At 37.7% G+C, this 15,916-nt stretch overlaps 1 protein-coding gene across 6 annotated transcripts in view; it reads right to left on the bottom strand.

Annotated features, from left to right (window-relative positions):
* Positions 1–7,291: 7,291 nt before the first annotated feature.
* Positions 7,292–15,916, bottom strand: part of arhgef3 (Rho guanine nucleotide exchange factor (GEF) 3) — a 352,923-nt gene continuing 344,298 nt past the window's right edge. For 2 of the 6 annotated variants that reach the window (XM_072582330.1, XM_072582329.1), the window contains exons 10-13: positions 15,097–15,354; positions 13,379–13,549; positions 11,942–12,128; positions 7,292–9,216 (exon numbers count right to left, since the gene is read on the bottom strand). In XM_072582330.1, coding sequence (XP_072438431.1) covers positions 8,867–9,216; positions 11,942–12,128; positions 13,379–13,549; positions 15,097–15,354 — 966 coding nt within the window. In that variant the 3' untranslated portion in view covers positions 7,292–8,866. The remainder of the gene's footprint in view (positions 9,217–11,941; positions 12,129–13,378; positions 13,550–15,096; positions 15,355–15,916) is intronic. The other 4 variants (XM_072582335.1, XM_072582333.1, XM_072582331.1 and 1 more) reach the window with 3 other exon arrangements.

A 15,916-nucleotide genomic window follows, 5' to 3' on the forward strand; every position in this document is an offset into this window, starting at 1 on the left:
CTGCCCATTTCTCTTACCTTTCTTGGCGTTCACCCATCCATGTGACTGTATCTGAGATTCCCCCTTCCTATAACTGCCATCCATCACATACTGTTGCTGTTGCAAATTCCTCATCGCTTCTAACTGTCTCTCCAATCGATCCATTTGATCTGATAAGATTCGCATCCAACAGCATTTATGGCAGGTATAATCCGCAGTAACCCTTTAAACTCCCACATCTGACAAGAAGTACATATCACTCTATTAAAGGCCATTTTTGCTCTTTCACATTCTACAGACCCAGAAATTAACACCGTCTTATTCCTCTACAAACACTGCCCCAGGTTAAATTAATAGTTATGGCCTATATTTTAAGTTCAATCAAGAGACATATCTCCAAAAACATATAATCAAGAAAGAACCCACTCTACTCACTACTGTAGATTCTCTGTAGGCCACACTTATAACAATAATTAACTTATCTGATCCTGTGATGTGAACTTTGCCCAACAGTTTCCTCCAAGATCAGTTGTGAATTTCACTGTTTGTTAATTTTCCCAGGACACTCCGATGTCCAATGATGCATGAATTCAAACAGCAAACGTAGTAATTGTGCAGGTTCTCTCTCTCTCTCCTGCAATGACCTCACCATGTGCTTCCTTTGTCTGTTCTTCTCCCTTTTAAAACTGCTGTTGTTTTGACTTTTATTTTCCAAAGTTCCAAAACAATGCAACAGCATATGAAACAGTAATCGGTCCTCCTGGGATTCGAGGAAATCACCTCCAGCACCTAAAATACCTTAAAAAAAGGAGCAGCTGTTACAGCCTGAAATTTTTCCCATCCTCCATTTTGGATTACGCAGACGCCTAGATTTTTCTTACAGATACATAGGTTTTTGGTGAGCATTCAACTTGACAGGCACTGTAAATAGCCACAGAACCAGGGCGGCACAGTGGCACAGTGGTTAGCACTGCTGCCTCACAGCGCCAGAGACCTGGGTTCAATTCCCGCCTCAGGCAACTGACTGTGTGGAGTTTGCACATTCTCCCCGTGTCTGCGTGGGTTTCCTCCGGGTGCTCCGGTTTCCTCCCACAGTCCAAAGGTGTGCAGGTCAGGTGAATTGGCCATGCTAAATTGCCCGTAGTGTTAGGTAAGGTGTAAATGTAGGGGTATGGGTGGGTTGCGCTTCGGCGGGGCGGTGTGGACTTGTTGGGCTGAAGGGCCTATTTCCACACTGTAAGTAATCTAATCTAATCTAAGAACCACTTTTTAATCATGATTTAAATAGACTTATCCTGATTAAATATTGTGGGTGACTTTTGTGCAGTTTTTCTTATGGTAACTTCCTACATTGTACTAGTGATCACCAAAGTGCTTCATTGACTATATAGTGCTTTGAGCCATCCCGTGGTCATTAAAGTACGATTTCAATGGAAACCTTTTTTTCTTTATTACATCACTCTATTTTTTTTGTCTCACACTTAGTAGGCATCATAATCTATCTTTGAAGCAGCTCTTCATAAATCAGAAAAGATTTCAATAACTGATTAAATATCCCCTTACTTAACAGGTTTTCTCTTTGCAGTTACACTAAACAGCTTCCTATTAAACTACAAGAAGCCAACAGCTCTGATTTTAGGTTATTTGTGACTTCACTTGCAGAAGCAAGGAAATCAAAGGCCACGTAATTTGCTTGATTTTTAGTTGTACAAAGCTCATCTTAGATCTTGCGGTTAGCAGTAACTTGTTTGTGGCCAAGTACCTTGGGCCTGACCATTTGCAACACAAACCCAATTGACTTACCTCGTTAATCTGTTGGCTTTGGTCATGGGACAAACAGGAAACTGTGAAAACAAACTTGACATTATTTGATTCTCTGAGGGTGGAGGGTGAGGTTAGGATACAACCCACATCGTAAACGCCACTGAGAGGAGCCTGCAAAGACCCGAAAGGGCGCAGAGGCAGACAGACCAGTGATGGAGCTGTGTAGGACTCAGGAATGGGAGCAGTGAGTTTAAAAACGAGCAGGGAGCGCAGAGATTTCAGATAGACAAGAGGTGGTGCAGCTTCAATAAAATCACTATGATGCCACAGGTGAGAAGGTAGGCAATTGGCAGGTATTTCTCTCTTGTGACTGGATATTGATTTATGTTAAAACAGGAAGTAAAGCTTAAACACTTCAAACAGATAATTAATATTTTAGAACTTAAAAAATAAATGTCTTTGCTTAGTAGAGTTCAGGTATCTTGGCTGAAATCTGACATAAACAAATCTAAGATTTTGCTTAAGTAGGCAGAAGTATAAAATAAAAGCAAGAGGTCAATACTTTATTCAGTTAAGGTATGTGTGGGGAGCTCAAGCCTGTAAATTTACACATCCTGCACCATGTGTGAAATCCTAAATGCTTCTGGCAGTTGCACTATTTAAAGGAGGAGGAAGGGATAGGAAGTTCAGGCTAGCCAGTCTAACCTCAAAAGTTTGGAAGCTATTAGGAAGAGTTCTGAGGGATGGAATATATCTGCAATTGGAGAGATAAGGAATAATCAGTGACAATTAGCATGGATTTCTTCGTAGAAGATTGTATTTGGAAATTTGGATCAAATTTTTTGAAGCTGTAACCAGAGTGTTAATAAGCATAATGAATTTGATATAGTTTACATGGACTTCAGTGAGGCTGAAGCAGACTGGTCAAGAACATAGAGACCATAGAAATGTCAGCAATGTATTGTTGGATCCAAAATAGCCTGAAAAGCTGCAAGCAGAGGGTGATGAATGTACCTTTGACTGCAAGTCTGTTTCCAGTAGGGATTTTCTGGACTTGGACAGAGTCCTTGTTGCTTCTGGTGTACATTAATGACTTGGACTTAAGTGCAGAGGATATGATCAAGAAATTCAGGAATGACTCAAAAATTGTTAGAGCAATAATTAGGGAAGAGGGTAGCTGTAATCCAAAGGGGGAATATCAAAAACATCAGCTAGATAGAGCAGTGGCAAATCATAGAATCCCTAGAGTGTTGAAGGAGGCCATTCAGCCCATTGAGTCCACACTAACCCTCAGAAGAGCATCCCACCCAGACCCATTGCCTACGCTATCCCTGTAATTGCATTTCCTATGGCTAGTCCACCTAGTCTGCATATCTCTGGACACTATGGGCAATTTAGCATGACCAATCCACCTAACCCACACACTTTTAGATTGTGGGAAGAAACCCACGCTGACACGGAAGAATGTGCAAACTCCACAAAGTCACACGAGGGTCGAAATGAACCCAAGTCCCTGGTGCTGTGAGGCAGCAGTGCTAACCACTGAGCAACCTTTCCACAAATGGAAGTCATCATGAAAAGTGTGAGCTAATGCACTAAAGGAAGTCTAACAAGGCAATGAATGGTAGTACCATGGAAAATACTGAAGATTAGTGGGACCTTGCAGGTAAATTCACAGATTCCTGAGGTTAGCAAAACAGGTAGATTAAGAAGGCATGTAGGACACTTTCCTTTATTAGCCTAGGAATAGAATACAAAAGCATGAGGTTGTGCAGGAACTGTACAAAACGCTATATAATTATAATTCAAGCTCTGCATGCAGTTCTTGTCACATTATAGCAAGATGTCGCATTATACACTAGAGAGGGTGCAGAGGAGATTTACCAGGATGCTGCCTAGGCTGGAGGGTCTGGTCTGTGAAAGGTTTGGATAGGCTGGGGTTGTATTCCTTGGGCAGCAAAGGGACCTGATTGAGTTCTATAATGTTATAAGGAGCACCGATGGCAATGCACTTTTTCATTTGTAAATGAGAGGACATGGAATTAATGAGTTAAAAGGTAAGAACAAGAGAGTTGAGGAGAAACTTTTTTTTACTCAGATGAGGTTCAGAGTCTGGAGTTCAGTGCCTGAAGGAATAGTTGAGTCAGAAACTCTTGTAATATTTAGCAGTATTTAGATATTCACTTACATTATCATAGCCTCTAGGGCTGCAGGCCAATAGCTGGAAGCTGGGCCACGTGCATTCAGATTGTCCATGCAACCAGCATGGAAACGAGAGACTCAAAGGCCTTCTTCTATATGGTAGTTGTCTAGGAGTTGATTTGACACATTCTATTTACATCAGTTCTCCACTCATTTGAGGCAAGCTGTTGAGTGACTTGCAGTCTGAGACTCCAAGCCACAAAACTCTGACCAAAAACAATATGGCTCTACAATAATGTCTACTGCAAGCTCTCACTGCATTTAAGATTTTCTACTGGCAGATTCTTAGTTGCTTAATTCCTGTATAAATCCTTTCTGCCAATAAGGATGGTTACCAACAGAATGCAATTTGTTTATTGGATATACTTCCAATTCCATTAAATAATTGTAAGAAACTAAACTATAGCTGAAAGTCACAGTCTCGTATCAATAAAAAGATTTTGTTAAAACTGTAATCTTAGGGCTCAAAAAGCATAAGATGAAAAAAGAATTCCAGCTAGATTGAGAACCACTTCCTGATGATAATTAGAAGATTGTAAGAGTGTGTACAAAAAAGATCCTAATTATTACTCATTAATTTTGAAATTGTAGCATAGCATTGGCTTGCAGATATTAATTTAATTTTAATGCATTAGTTTATGTTTCCTTTGCTGTTTGAACAAAGAGATTACTCATTAAACAGACTGACAATTACAGTAAAATAACAATCAGAATAAGATAGCACCAGCTAGCTCCTGATTGCTGAGTTCCTCTGTTGCATCACCCTCAACTTCCGTATCCAAAAACAGATATATTTTAATTAGTAGTTCAAACTCCTATACAGAGAACATTTAAATGATTTGTTCTGTGTTGTGCATCCAGGCTGCTGTGAATGGTAAGACTTGACTAACATTGTTTTTCCTCGACTCTTCTGCCATAAGCACCTCCCTGTTCCACTGAACTATACATTGTGCCTCAGCCACTGTGGACACACTGTCACCTTAAATGAAGATCAAATCTGCTCATCCTTATAGTACTCATCACCTGTCTGCTCTAGTAACATTACTGAATTTCCAGGTCATTCTCTGGGTGCATGCACTGTTTCTGTGCAATATGACTATATAAATATCTCTTCTACTGCTGCTTATTTTGGGATAGAATTCCATTTTTCAGCTTGCTTCTAGTTTTTAACTGAACTGCTGGAAGAAATCATTCAAACCATGCTATGGAGCTTGACCATACATAGCTTGTCAGGCATCATTGTGCATATATTGACTGTGCTTCCAACAGCTATCCACCCCTCGCTTCAAATATAAAGTGGTATTCATTGGAAAGAGAATATAGGAAGGCTTTATCTTCAATTAGTTTGACCTGAAACCTGAAGTGAAAATGTACTGAGAGACAGTGAATTACTGGACATCTTCACTATTCAGCACAATAAACTGAATAAAGAGTCACATTCAGTCTCACACTCCAGGCAACAAAAAGTTGTTTCTTCATCTTTATTCCCCATTTTCATATATTCAAAAGGAGAGACATAGAAGGCAGGAAACTACAGGTTAAAATAAATTATTGTTAGATGCTATAGCAGACTACTTGGAAAATTTCAAAGTACAGGGGTTCCCTAATTTACAAACACCAATTTACGCATGTTCATATTTAGGAAGTAATCGCAAAGGATGTAATTTTAGAAATCCAATATGTAAACATTTCCAGTACTTAAGATAGCTGCATTACATTGTCCTGCATAGAGTTCCAATTTGTGCACAAATTGACTTGTGAATGGATTCTAGAGCAGAACTCGTTTGCAACCCAGGGTCAACATGATTTTGTAAAAGGAAACTAGTGTTTAACAAATCTTTGCAGTTCTTTGAGGAAATAGTGTGCTTAGATGTTGAGAAGGCACATGTTAAGGTGTCACATCAGAAGTTATTGTGGAAAGTAATAATGTCTACCTCTTAAAAGTATTCAAAGAATGTCTTCCACTGTCCGTTGAGGATGAGTTTCAAAGACATTGAGTCTCAGAGTTTCAGGAGAGTTTGCCAATTGGATACAAAATTGGCTTGATGGTACAAGACAGAGGTAATGGTGGAGGGTTGTTTTTCAGAGTTGTTGTAAAATAATCTGCAAGGATCAGTGTTGGGTCCACTGTTTGTCATTTATATAAATGGTTTGGATGAGAATTTAGGAAGGATGATTAGTACATTTGCAGATGACACCAAAGTTGGTGGTATGGTCGACAGTGAAAAAGGTTATTGAAGATTACCAGATCTTTAGCAATTGGGTCAATGTGCTGAGGAGTGGCAGATGGAGTTTCATTTTTGAATAAATGCAAGATATTTTCCTTTGGTAAAACAAACAAGAGCAGAACTTATACAATTATGGTGGGGCCTTGGGTAGTGTTGTCAAACATAGACCTAGAGGTTCAGGTTCATAGTTCTTTTAAAGTTACATCATAGGTAGACAGCATGGTTAAGAACACTTGCCTTCATTACTCAGACCATGAAATAAAGGAATTGGGACATCATGTTGTGGTTGTACAGGATGTTAGTGAGGCCACTTTTGGAGTACTGTACTGTGTCCAGTTCTGGTCACCCTGCTATAGGAAGGATAGTATTAAATTGGAGAGGGTTCAGAAAAGATTTACCAGGATGTTGATGGACTGGAGGCTTTGAATTATAAGAATACTGGAGCATAGGACGTTGAAAGGTGACAGTTTAGAGATTTATAAAATCATGAGGTGCATAGAGAAGGTGAATAGTAAAGGACTTTTCTGTAGGGTGAGTGAGTGCAAAACTAGGGACCATATGTTTAAGGTGAGAGGAGAAAGATTTAAAAGGGACCTGAGGGGCAACTTCTTTATACATACACAGAATGAACTGCCAGACGAAGTGGTAGATGCCAGTGCAGTTACAACATTTAAAACATATTTGCATAGGTTTAGAGGGATATGGGCCAAACACAGGGAAGGAGGACTAATTTAGTTTGGGAAACGATCATCATGGACGAGTTGGACCGAATGGTCTCCTTCCGTGTTATATGACACTACACATTTCTCCTCCACATAATGAACTGTTGATAAGCAAAAGGAGGAAAAAAGGTTATTGAGAGGGCAGCTGGTAATGTGAAATAATCAGATTAGCCATAATATTATTGAATGCTGCAGCAGGCTTGAGGGCTGAGCAGCTGACTCCTGCTCTTAATTTGTGTACTTAAATATATGCATGTTCATATGTACTTGGTCATATTAACAAGGTGAATCCTGTCAGCAGTCAAATAAGTCCAGGTTTAACATCTCCATGAATGTTACCAATGATGTTCTGTCTTCTGCAGGCATCTAAGACTGTGCAATTGGAGCAGGATGAAAAATGAATTGGCATCATACGTTAGACCAGCTAAGGATTAGAATTACCCTCTTGAAACATAAGGGGCAAGTTATTATTTATGCCGAGTTTAAAGCCTCATTAAGGTAATTTCTTCATATTCAGTACTATTTGACCTTAAATGTGACTTTTTTTATCATCCTTAAATAGTACCCATCTTTTGACAGTCCGTTTTAAAATGAATTGCAAAAATCTGATCTAGTTTATTGCATAATTTATTTGTGAATTCATGAAAAGTTAAAGCTTCCATATTATGAAAATCTACATTTGTTTGATTGCAACTCTATCTGCTGCATACCAATAACATTCTTACTGTCTCATCGCGATGATAATTTTCAAATAGTCATTGGGGACAATAAATTTGGATCGTTTTCTGATTAACATTTGTGCGTCTATAGAACTGGATTAGAATAAAACTGAGAAACCACTCCTTTTGCAAAATTTTTGCGTCCAACTTTATTCCTTCAACTGCCATGTTCTAACTTCTTGTAATTTCTGAGATCGGAATTTTTCAAATGAATAGTATTACTTCCAGAATTAAGCTCCTCCTGTTGGTTATATATGTAATTACATTACATAGTCTTAAACATTGCAATAACCAGTTTTCTTAAAAACTATTTCTCAGCTATTTCTCTTGCCCATGGACAGATACCTGCAGAATTCATTTTCTTTGAAATGAAGCATTTAGAATAAATCACAAATGGGCAAATAGAAGTTTTGCAACTTTTGTAAAAACTATAAATACAGAAAAAAATTCAACTAGATAAAATTAAACATGTTACTTTTTTTTCAAAATAATAAAAGGTATATGCTTTGGTTTGACCATTTTTTTCTTACTGCTTAAACTTGTCATTCTGATTCCTCATACACTGTACAGATGTGTCACACTATGTACAAAAGAAAACATGAGACAAACAATCTGCTTTAAACCCATCCAACAGAATTACAAACAGATTAGGCAACATATCCATGACTTGGCAAATGTAGTAGTACATCTGTACTATTGAGAGTGATGGAAACTATCCAGTCAGTGTAGAGTGACTATTATGCAGCTTCCGCCTGAAGAAATTACCCTAAACAAATTCCACTAAATTATAATAACCATTGATCTTGCATCCATAGAGCGAACAATGAGATTTTTTTAGTTAATTTCTATAAATGTTTTGAGTACTTTGTTCAGTTTTGTTCCAATCCTGTGAAATGTTGCCTGATGTTCTGAATATTCACCTGAACTGCTAACTTGCTGGTTCCAAATATATCAATCCATATGGAATTGGTCCAAATGCAAACAACAGTTGAGAAGGTCCAGCAAGACTACGTAGATGTTAATCAAACATTTCATCTATGAGTATGATGTTAGAGAGAACACATTAAACCAGAAACAGCAAAGACAACAAATTCCAGCTTACAGACACATTTGGCAGTATTTGTCAAGTATACACAAAGGGACCAAGGACACCATTGCATGGAATAAAAGTGCTTTTCCAAAATGCTCCTTATGGAATGCAAATACTGTACAGGTAAAATGCCGTGGAGTTCTACGCAATGTATTGATGATGTCAAACATCTGTCTCTATTCTTTTTTGATTTACACAACAGTCTGTTTCTTCCATCTGTTCATAGTCGCCACTAATCTCGCTGGTATCCATACTACAGTTAGATTCATTGTCTGATTGGTCCATTCTTTCAAGCTTTGGTTCTTCATGGGACATCCTGATCCCATTTGGAGTTAGGTGCATGTGTCTTCCACAGCCTAGCATTCCTTTTTCACCTAAAGAATGCTGCACTGCTTCTTTGGCCTGTCTGATGCAGTTCAACCACTGCTGTTTGTTGAAGGCATCATTTGCCTGGAGTGAGTGGGACTGCCCTTCAGAAGGATCTACAAAGCTGACTCTGAAGAAGTTTTTTGCTAAGAAAGAAACAAAAATGTTGCTTTAGAAAACAAACTAATCAGTAAAAGCAAAAGTCTACATTCTTACCGAGTTATCAGTAAATTCTCTTTGCATTAAGAGAAAAGTGTAACCTGGGGACAAATCAGTTTTAGTGGGGTGGGGAGAGGAGATCTCCTGGTGATTACCATCAGATTTTCAGGTCCAGAAGAAGAGAAAGTAATTCTCCTGGTAGTGTTTGACTCCAATTTTTAAAGGTTTCTTTTAAAAATGTTATTCTCACTAGAGATATGCTTTAATTTTAAAAAAATGCATTTATATGGCATAAAAACAAGTTTGACCTGAGTATATGATTTGGATTACCACCTGATGAAGGAGCGTCGCTCCGAAAGCTAGTGTGCTTCGAAATTCAACCTGTTGGACTATAACCTGGTGTTGTGAGATTTGTGACCTGAGTATAAGTTGACATTGTCAAAATGTGTGTAACCATGGAGTACATTTTTTAGGAGAAAGTGAGGACTGCAGATGCTGGAGCTCAGAGTCAAGAGTGGAAAAGCACAGCAGGTCAGGCAGCATTCAAGCAGCAGGAGAATCGACGTTTCAGGCATAAGCCCTTCTTCAGGAATCACATTTTTTGGGTCTAATGTAAAGATTGTGCATCAGCAAGAAACCCCAATCCTCTGTTAACCTTTGCCACTTACATTTTATTAAAGGTACAACTAGCTTGGAATAAGAAGCATTACAGTATCATTTTCTGATAACTAATATATGATTTGCATTTTGACAGTTTTTAGGTCGAACACATTCAGGCCTCATTCTATTTCTTTATTAACAATTCTTTTTCCTCCCCTGATGAGCTGACTCATTACTAAAGTCAAGTTTCACAACATAGTCACCCTTCTTGTCTAAATGGCCTACTTTTTTGCACCAGTTTTGACCACAAAGAAAATTTTCAAATGTAAGTTGTAAATTACGGCATATGTTTCGTCAATGTGATAGTCAATTTATTTTCCTCACTCGATGTATGCTATGGAAGCTAGCAACATTTTGAGATTGTAACATTGAGGGATTGAGATGTTACAAAGATTTGTTACATTTGATCACATCTAATAAAGACTCTCTTGATGAGTTTTATTGGTCACCCAGGACAGTTCAAGGAGCCGTGAACAGCACTTCAAGGGTCAGTTATGGTGGCTGCACAAGTGCTGCTGTTTGGTCTGAAGAGCTGAAGACTCATTGAAATCCCAGGAAATACTTGGTCCAGATGAGATTTGGGGCTCAAGGAAGCCTACAAGCAACATCAACACCTCAGTGTAGCAGGAGACTAGAGTTAGGATAAATCCAGGGAAGTGCTATCTTAGTAAAGTTAGTTGTCTATGAGGAGTCGGAACGTACTGTGAGTAGTGCTGGAATGCAATCACGAGAATCCAGAGGAACTGCCATTCCAAGGAGTTTGAACCACTGGTGCAGTGCACAGTCTTTGAGGCAATCTAAATTGGGAGCACTTCAGTGGAAATTCTGAGACTTCATCATTGAAAGTGAAGATCTGACATCCTTTATAAAGGATGCAAAGTTTAATGGGATTTTATGATCCACAGTATCACTCGAGTCTTGTGGATTGCTGTGAAATGTGAGGAAACTTGATCTACTTACTATTTATGTGCCCTGTGGTCTATTTGACTACAATCTGTCAACTCATGTTTACCGCATGTTAAGCCTGGAACATATTGTAGAATATTTTACTTTTCTAACTTTGTATAGTAAAGTTTGCATTTTTTAAATAAACAAAATAAACTCTTTTGTCTTTATGCTCTTAGATAGTACCTGGGATTACAGGTTTAGCTTATTGTAAAACAAATAGTTACTGATCCCTAACTTAAGTTTGGCAGTCTCGCCTGGGATCAGAACATTATAGAAATGTTTATTTCTCTAAAATTAATGGCAACTTCTGGAGTCTACACGTGTAATAAACGTTCAAAATTTCCTATCAGGTGGTTCGACTCTTCTCCCTACGGTGCACAGCTAAGAACCCCACACAATACAAATCAACTGAAATCCGTGAATTGCTGAGAACCTATGCTTTTAGTTTTGCTGTAAAAGTCAAAAGTGTGCTTTGCTGAATGAAGTGTAAAGGGAATTTAAATGGTGCATTAACTTCATAATTACTGCTAAATAGTTCCTTTACCCTATAAACAATAATTTTACAATGTCATATTTCTCCATTATAAGAAACACCATATATTATTTTTTAAAGTTTGCTTCTGACATTTTTGTCTTTCAACCTAATTCCAGGTGCATATCCCAGTCACTTATGTATCTCCCTCTCTCTCTCTATAATTTAAAACTAAAAGCTAAAGGATTGACTATTTTTAAACTTCCTAGTTTCCTATCTTGGAGAATACTTTGTGTTGCAATTGGCTGCTTATTCTGCTTCCTGATATCACTCTTGCTGAATGCTTTTAGCTAACCTCAACTTTGTGCCAGAAACAAACTGATGCTGGCAAAGACTACACCCACGCCATAGGTAATAGCTAGATCTTTCATAGCAGCTGTTTTAGAGGACTGTGGTGAGCCATTCACTTCACTGCTATTTGCAAAATTCAATATCATATTTCTTACCTTAACTGTTTAGTGGAAGTGTTAATTGGGAAAGACTGCAATGTCTCTCTGATATATAAATTACTTGTAGACACATATAAATAAGTACACATGGAGGGCAAAAGGTAACTATAGCTTTGTACTTACTTCTCTCATTATTGCTGAAGGCGCCTCTAATAGATCCCCCTAACCGGACCTCCCCATCTTGCAGGTCATCCAACACCAGATCCCCGACAGGGATGGGCTGCCTATACAGCTGGTAGCACAGCTGCTCACTGCATGTCACCACTCTGGTAATTACAAGCACCTCTTGAAACAGGAAAACATGGAGTTTCTGTAAAATGAAGGAAAATCCATCCTGAATCTGCTTTTAAAGTTTCATTTGGTATTTATCTCAAGACCAGATGCTAAAATATAATAGTATTAAAATATTTAGGAATAAACAAATTAAAGGTGACCAAGAATCATTTACAATTACATGAAATATGATTTTGTCATCGTCTTAACCAGTTCCCTTTTTTCAAGATTCTGATAACACATAAGCCATTAATATCTTCCTCAATATTATTGATCTGCCATGAACAGCCCATTTATGTATGCTGCACAAACCTAAATACATTTAATAAATCAGAATTTTGTAAATGGATAATAATCTGTTCATTCTTCAAATGAAATGAATTTTTTCAACAGGAAAAAAGACCTTTTTGAAATCTTTACAAGTCCTCTCTTTGGGATGTATTGATGAATGGAAATCGTGCTCTACAATTTGTGCAACAGGAAACAGTCCAATACTAAATTCTTATTTACATTAATACAAGACACAAATTTTGCTCCACAAAATATCAATACTTTATTGATACTTCATCAAAAGACAGAGTTTTGATAATCTCTGGAAAAAAATAGCATTCAAAGACCAATCATCCTGTTAAATTTCACATTAACCTCAATCCCCTAAAGGTCAGACTGGAGATGACTGATTTGTGTGATGTGAGGAAGGAAGAAGAATCAAACAGTGTGGCCAGGTCTAAAGCTGGAACATTAAAGGGAGACAGCTTGAAAGAGCAGACGGATTCTGAACCTTTCATCTCTTACTTAACTTACACGACAGATCGGATCATCAATCTATGCCACTGAAACCACCTTCCCAATACAACATTACCGTCAAAGCATTAACTATGTCTGCTCCAGAACTAAAGTTTCTCACATATTTTTCAGGTTTTATTTTTGCATTAGTGTATACTTTATCGAAAACACAAGTGAAAGAAATGAAGGTAAAATTTTGGATTCTCTATTGTTATACAACATATTTAATCCAGTTCTACATTGATTGTGAATTGCTAAGCAATGATTAGGCATTCCTAACAATGTTGCCTAAATTAGTGAAACTGTTTGCTTCCCTTTAATTTTACTCTCTATCAACAATAAGTTCTCTTGTTGCAACATTTTAGCAAGACAGTTTTGGTCATCAGTGTTTAAGATCACTTATGAATAATAAGATTAAGTTAACTAACAATAATTCAGAGAATTATTCCAAGGAGAGCACAGAATAGGAATGATTGTAATAAGAAATCATAGATCACTTACTGCTCCTCTGTTGTTCTTCAAGTCTCCATGACAGCAGAGCACTTTAGAATTTTCAATCAGAGGGTCCTTTTGACTCTCGTCAAGAAAGACTAGCCTTTCCTTATAATACTGACATTCTGACTCCCCAGTCTTCTTGTTGATTTCAGCTACAATCCCTTGAACGATGTTAATCTGGAGTTCGCATGAAAAGCAAAATTGGGAAATGGCTCTCACAAACTCATATCCACAGATTACATCACAAAATCAACTAAGAAATTAATAAAGCAGTGACATTCCGCTACAGCGCAAGGGAAAGTTCTAGTAAGTCGAAGGGCTGATGAATAAATGTAATGCCAGCTGAAGTTGAAATCTGAACATTGACATGTTATGAACTCGGAATTCCAGTAATCACATCACCTTGATATTGCTGTCCTTTCCTTAAAAATGTTGCATGAATTTCTATATTTATCTGGGCTTAACTTCTTGTGTGATGCCAAGTTAAAAACTACCAAAAACTTTACATTTTTCCTTCCGCGTCCCCAATATTCAGCTGCAATCTTTCTTCCATTTATAAAACAGAAAAACTACATACAAAAAGTTTAAATGAATGCAAGTACATTGAGTGGATATGCAAACAATAAAAACAACTATTTTAAGCTTTCTGTATTATGGGAACGGTTGCATGTGTCACCATGTGTCTAAGTCTTAACATTGTAATTTGATTTTCCTGAAGGTCAAGTTACCAGAGACAACAGCTGCAATAGACCAATCTCTGCACTTGTTCAACCAGCAGCTTAATGAAATAAATGCCTGAAGCCTTGCTATGCATTTCTGACTCCACATTTCCTCCTTGAATCCAGGCATTAGTGTCCTTAGACTTATACTAAGAGGGGCATTACTATTCAAATTTGAGGGTAAATATAGTTTGGTATATACAATGTTTGAATCACAGACATGCTGAAAAACACCAGTAGGTAAAGCTATTGGAAATAATATTTCTTTCAAAGATTGAAGAAAACATCAAAGCTACAAAACTTGAAAACTAAAGCATAACTTTGGCATGAATGAACACTAAATGTCACAATAGATGTTACTAGGTAGTAACACCACAAGTTAATCAAATGGGAATGGAAAGGGAGAGAAGTGAGGGAACAAATTGCTATTTATACACAATTTTCACGTAATATCTACATTAGGAAACAAAGGCATTTCATTTATTTATTTTTATATGTGTGTGTTTATCAGCCAGTTCTCCACAAGGAAGAATCAAGTTAGCAGAGGAGATGGAGGTGTCTAATCCAAAATGCAGCAAAGGAATTCCAGGCCATGTCAAATGCAAACCTACAGGGTCTACTGCTGGGGTCTGCAAAACTTTCTGTTCGATAACTTCGATTCAATATCCCTACCAATGTTAATGACCCAAAAGACCTGTTTTCAAATGAGAATATCTGCCTACAGCAAGATTACATTTACTATTTCCATGATAATTATTAGAACATGAGAATAAATGTTCCACATGGATCTGGAGACACCATTCTCTATTAGGTTTTGTGTTCTGCACAGAATCCCACTGAAAGCCTGATAAGGGTGTACAAGTGAGATTAAAGTTTGTGCTCATTATGTTTAAACCAGAGTGTAACAAATTCAGCTGCAAGGAACATTGTAGACCAAAGCTTTCATTCTACAGCTGAACCATTAAGGAGGGCACTATGTCAATATTAATTATCTTTGTTACTTACTGCTTCTTCCAAGTGCTGCTTATCTGGGTGGTCATTTGGAGTATGCCTGAGAATTTCTTTTAAGAGTAGGGGGTACTTCACCAGTCGACTACGTGGAATATCCAGAAAATTCCAGAGGTCCAGCTTGCGACTAAATGGTGATTCTAAACAGCGCTGTAGAAAGTCATGGACTCGATGATCTTGTTTCTTGTGATCAAGAAGGGCCTTGGCTGCCACTTGGTTGCTGCAGTAGCTATCATATGAGTTTAAGCAAGGGAGCTAAGGAGAGAAAAGTGTCATATTTAAAACACACAAGACAGATAAGTGTGCTTCAGAATCACTGCTGGACTACACTGCAGTTTCACTGATTTGCTAACATTAGAAAAACTACAAATACTGGAGCACTAAGTAAAAACAAACAACAAATGTTCAACATACACACTTGTTCAGAATTATAAAAAGAAGAGATAGATTCTAACAATTCTTGTGATCACCCTCTGTCAGTGCTGTCTTTAACAGGCTAACTGACCTGTGGTGGATTTTCATAATTTTCTCATTTTAATCACTTAATTTGCAGATCTACCCTAAGTTTGAATCAGCAAAACAATTGAAAAAGACTTGCTTTTCACAACACCAAGCCATAAAGACCATTATATAGGAACTATTCAGCGCATCGAGTCTACTCCACCATTTAATGAGATTGTGGCTGATTTGATCATTCTCAACTCCACTTTCTTGCCTTTTTCCTATAACCCTTGATTCCTTCGGTGACATCCCAAAGCACCTTTGAAGTGCAGCCACTGTAATAATTTGAGATGATTGCATAAGTGTGCAAAGTTGC

Source organism: Chiloscyllium punctatum, chromosome 12 (genome assembly GCF_047496795.1).
Source record: "Chiloscyllium punctatum isolate Juve2018m chromosome 12, sChiPun1.3, whole genome shotgun sequence".
Taxonomy (NCBI): domain Eukaryota; kingdom Metazoa; phylum Chordata; class Chondrichthyes; order Orectolobiformes; family Hemiscylliidae; genus Chiloscyllium; species Chiloscyllium punctatum.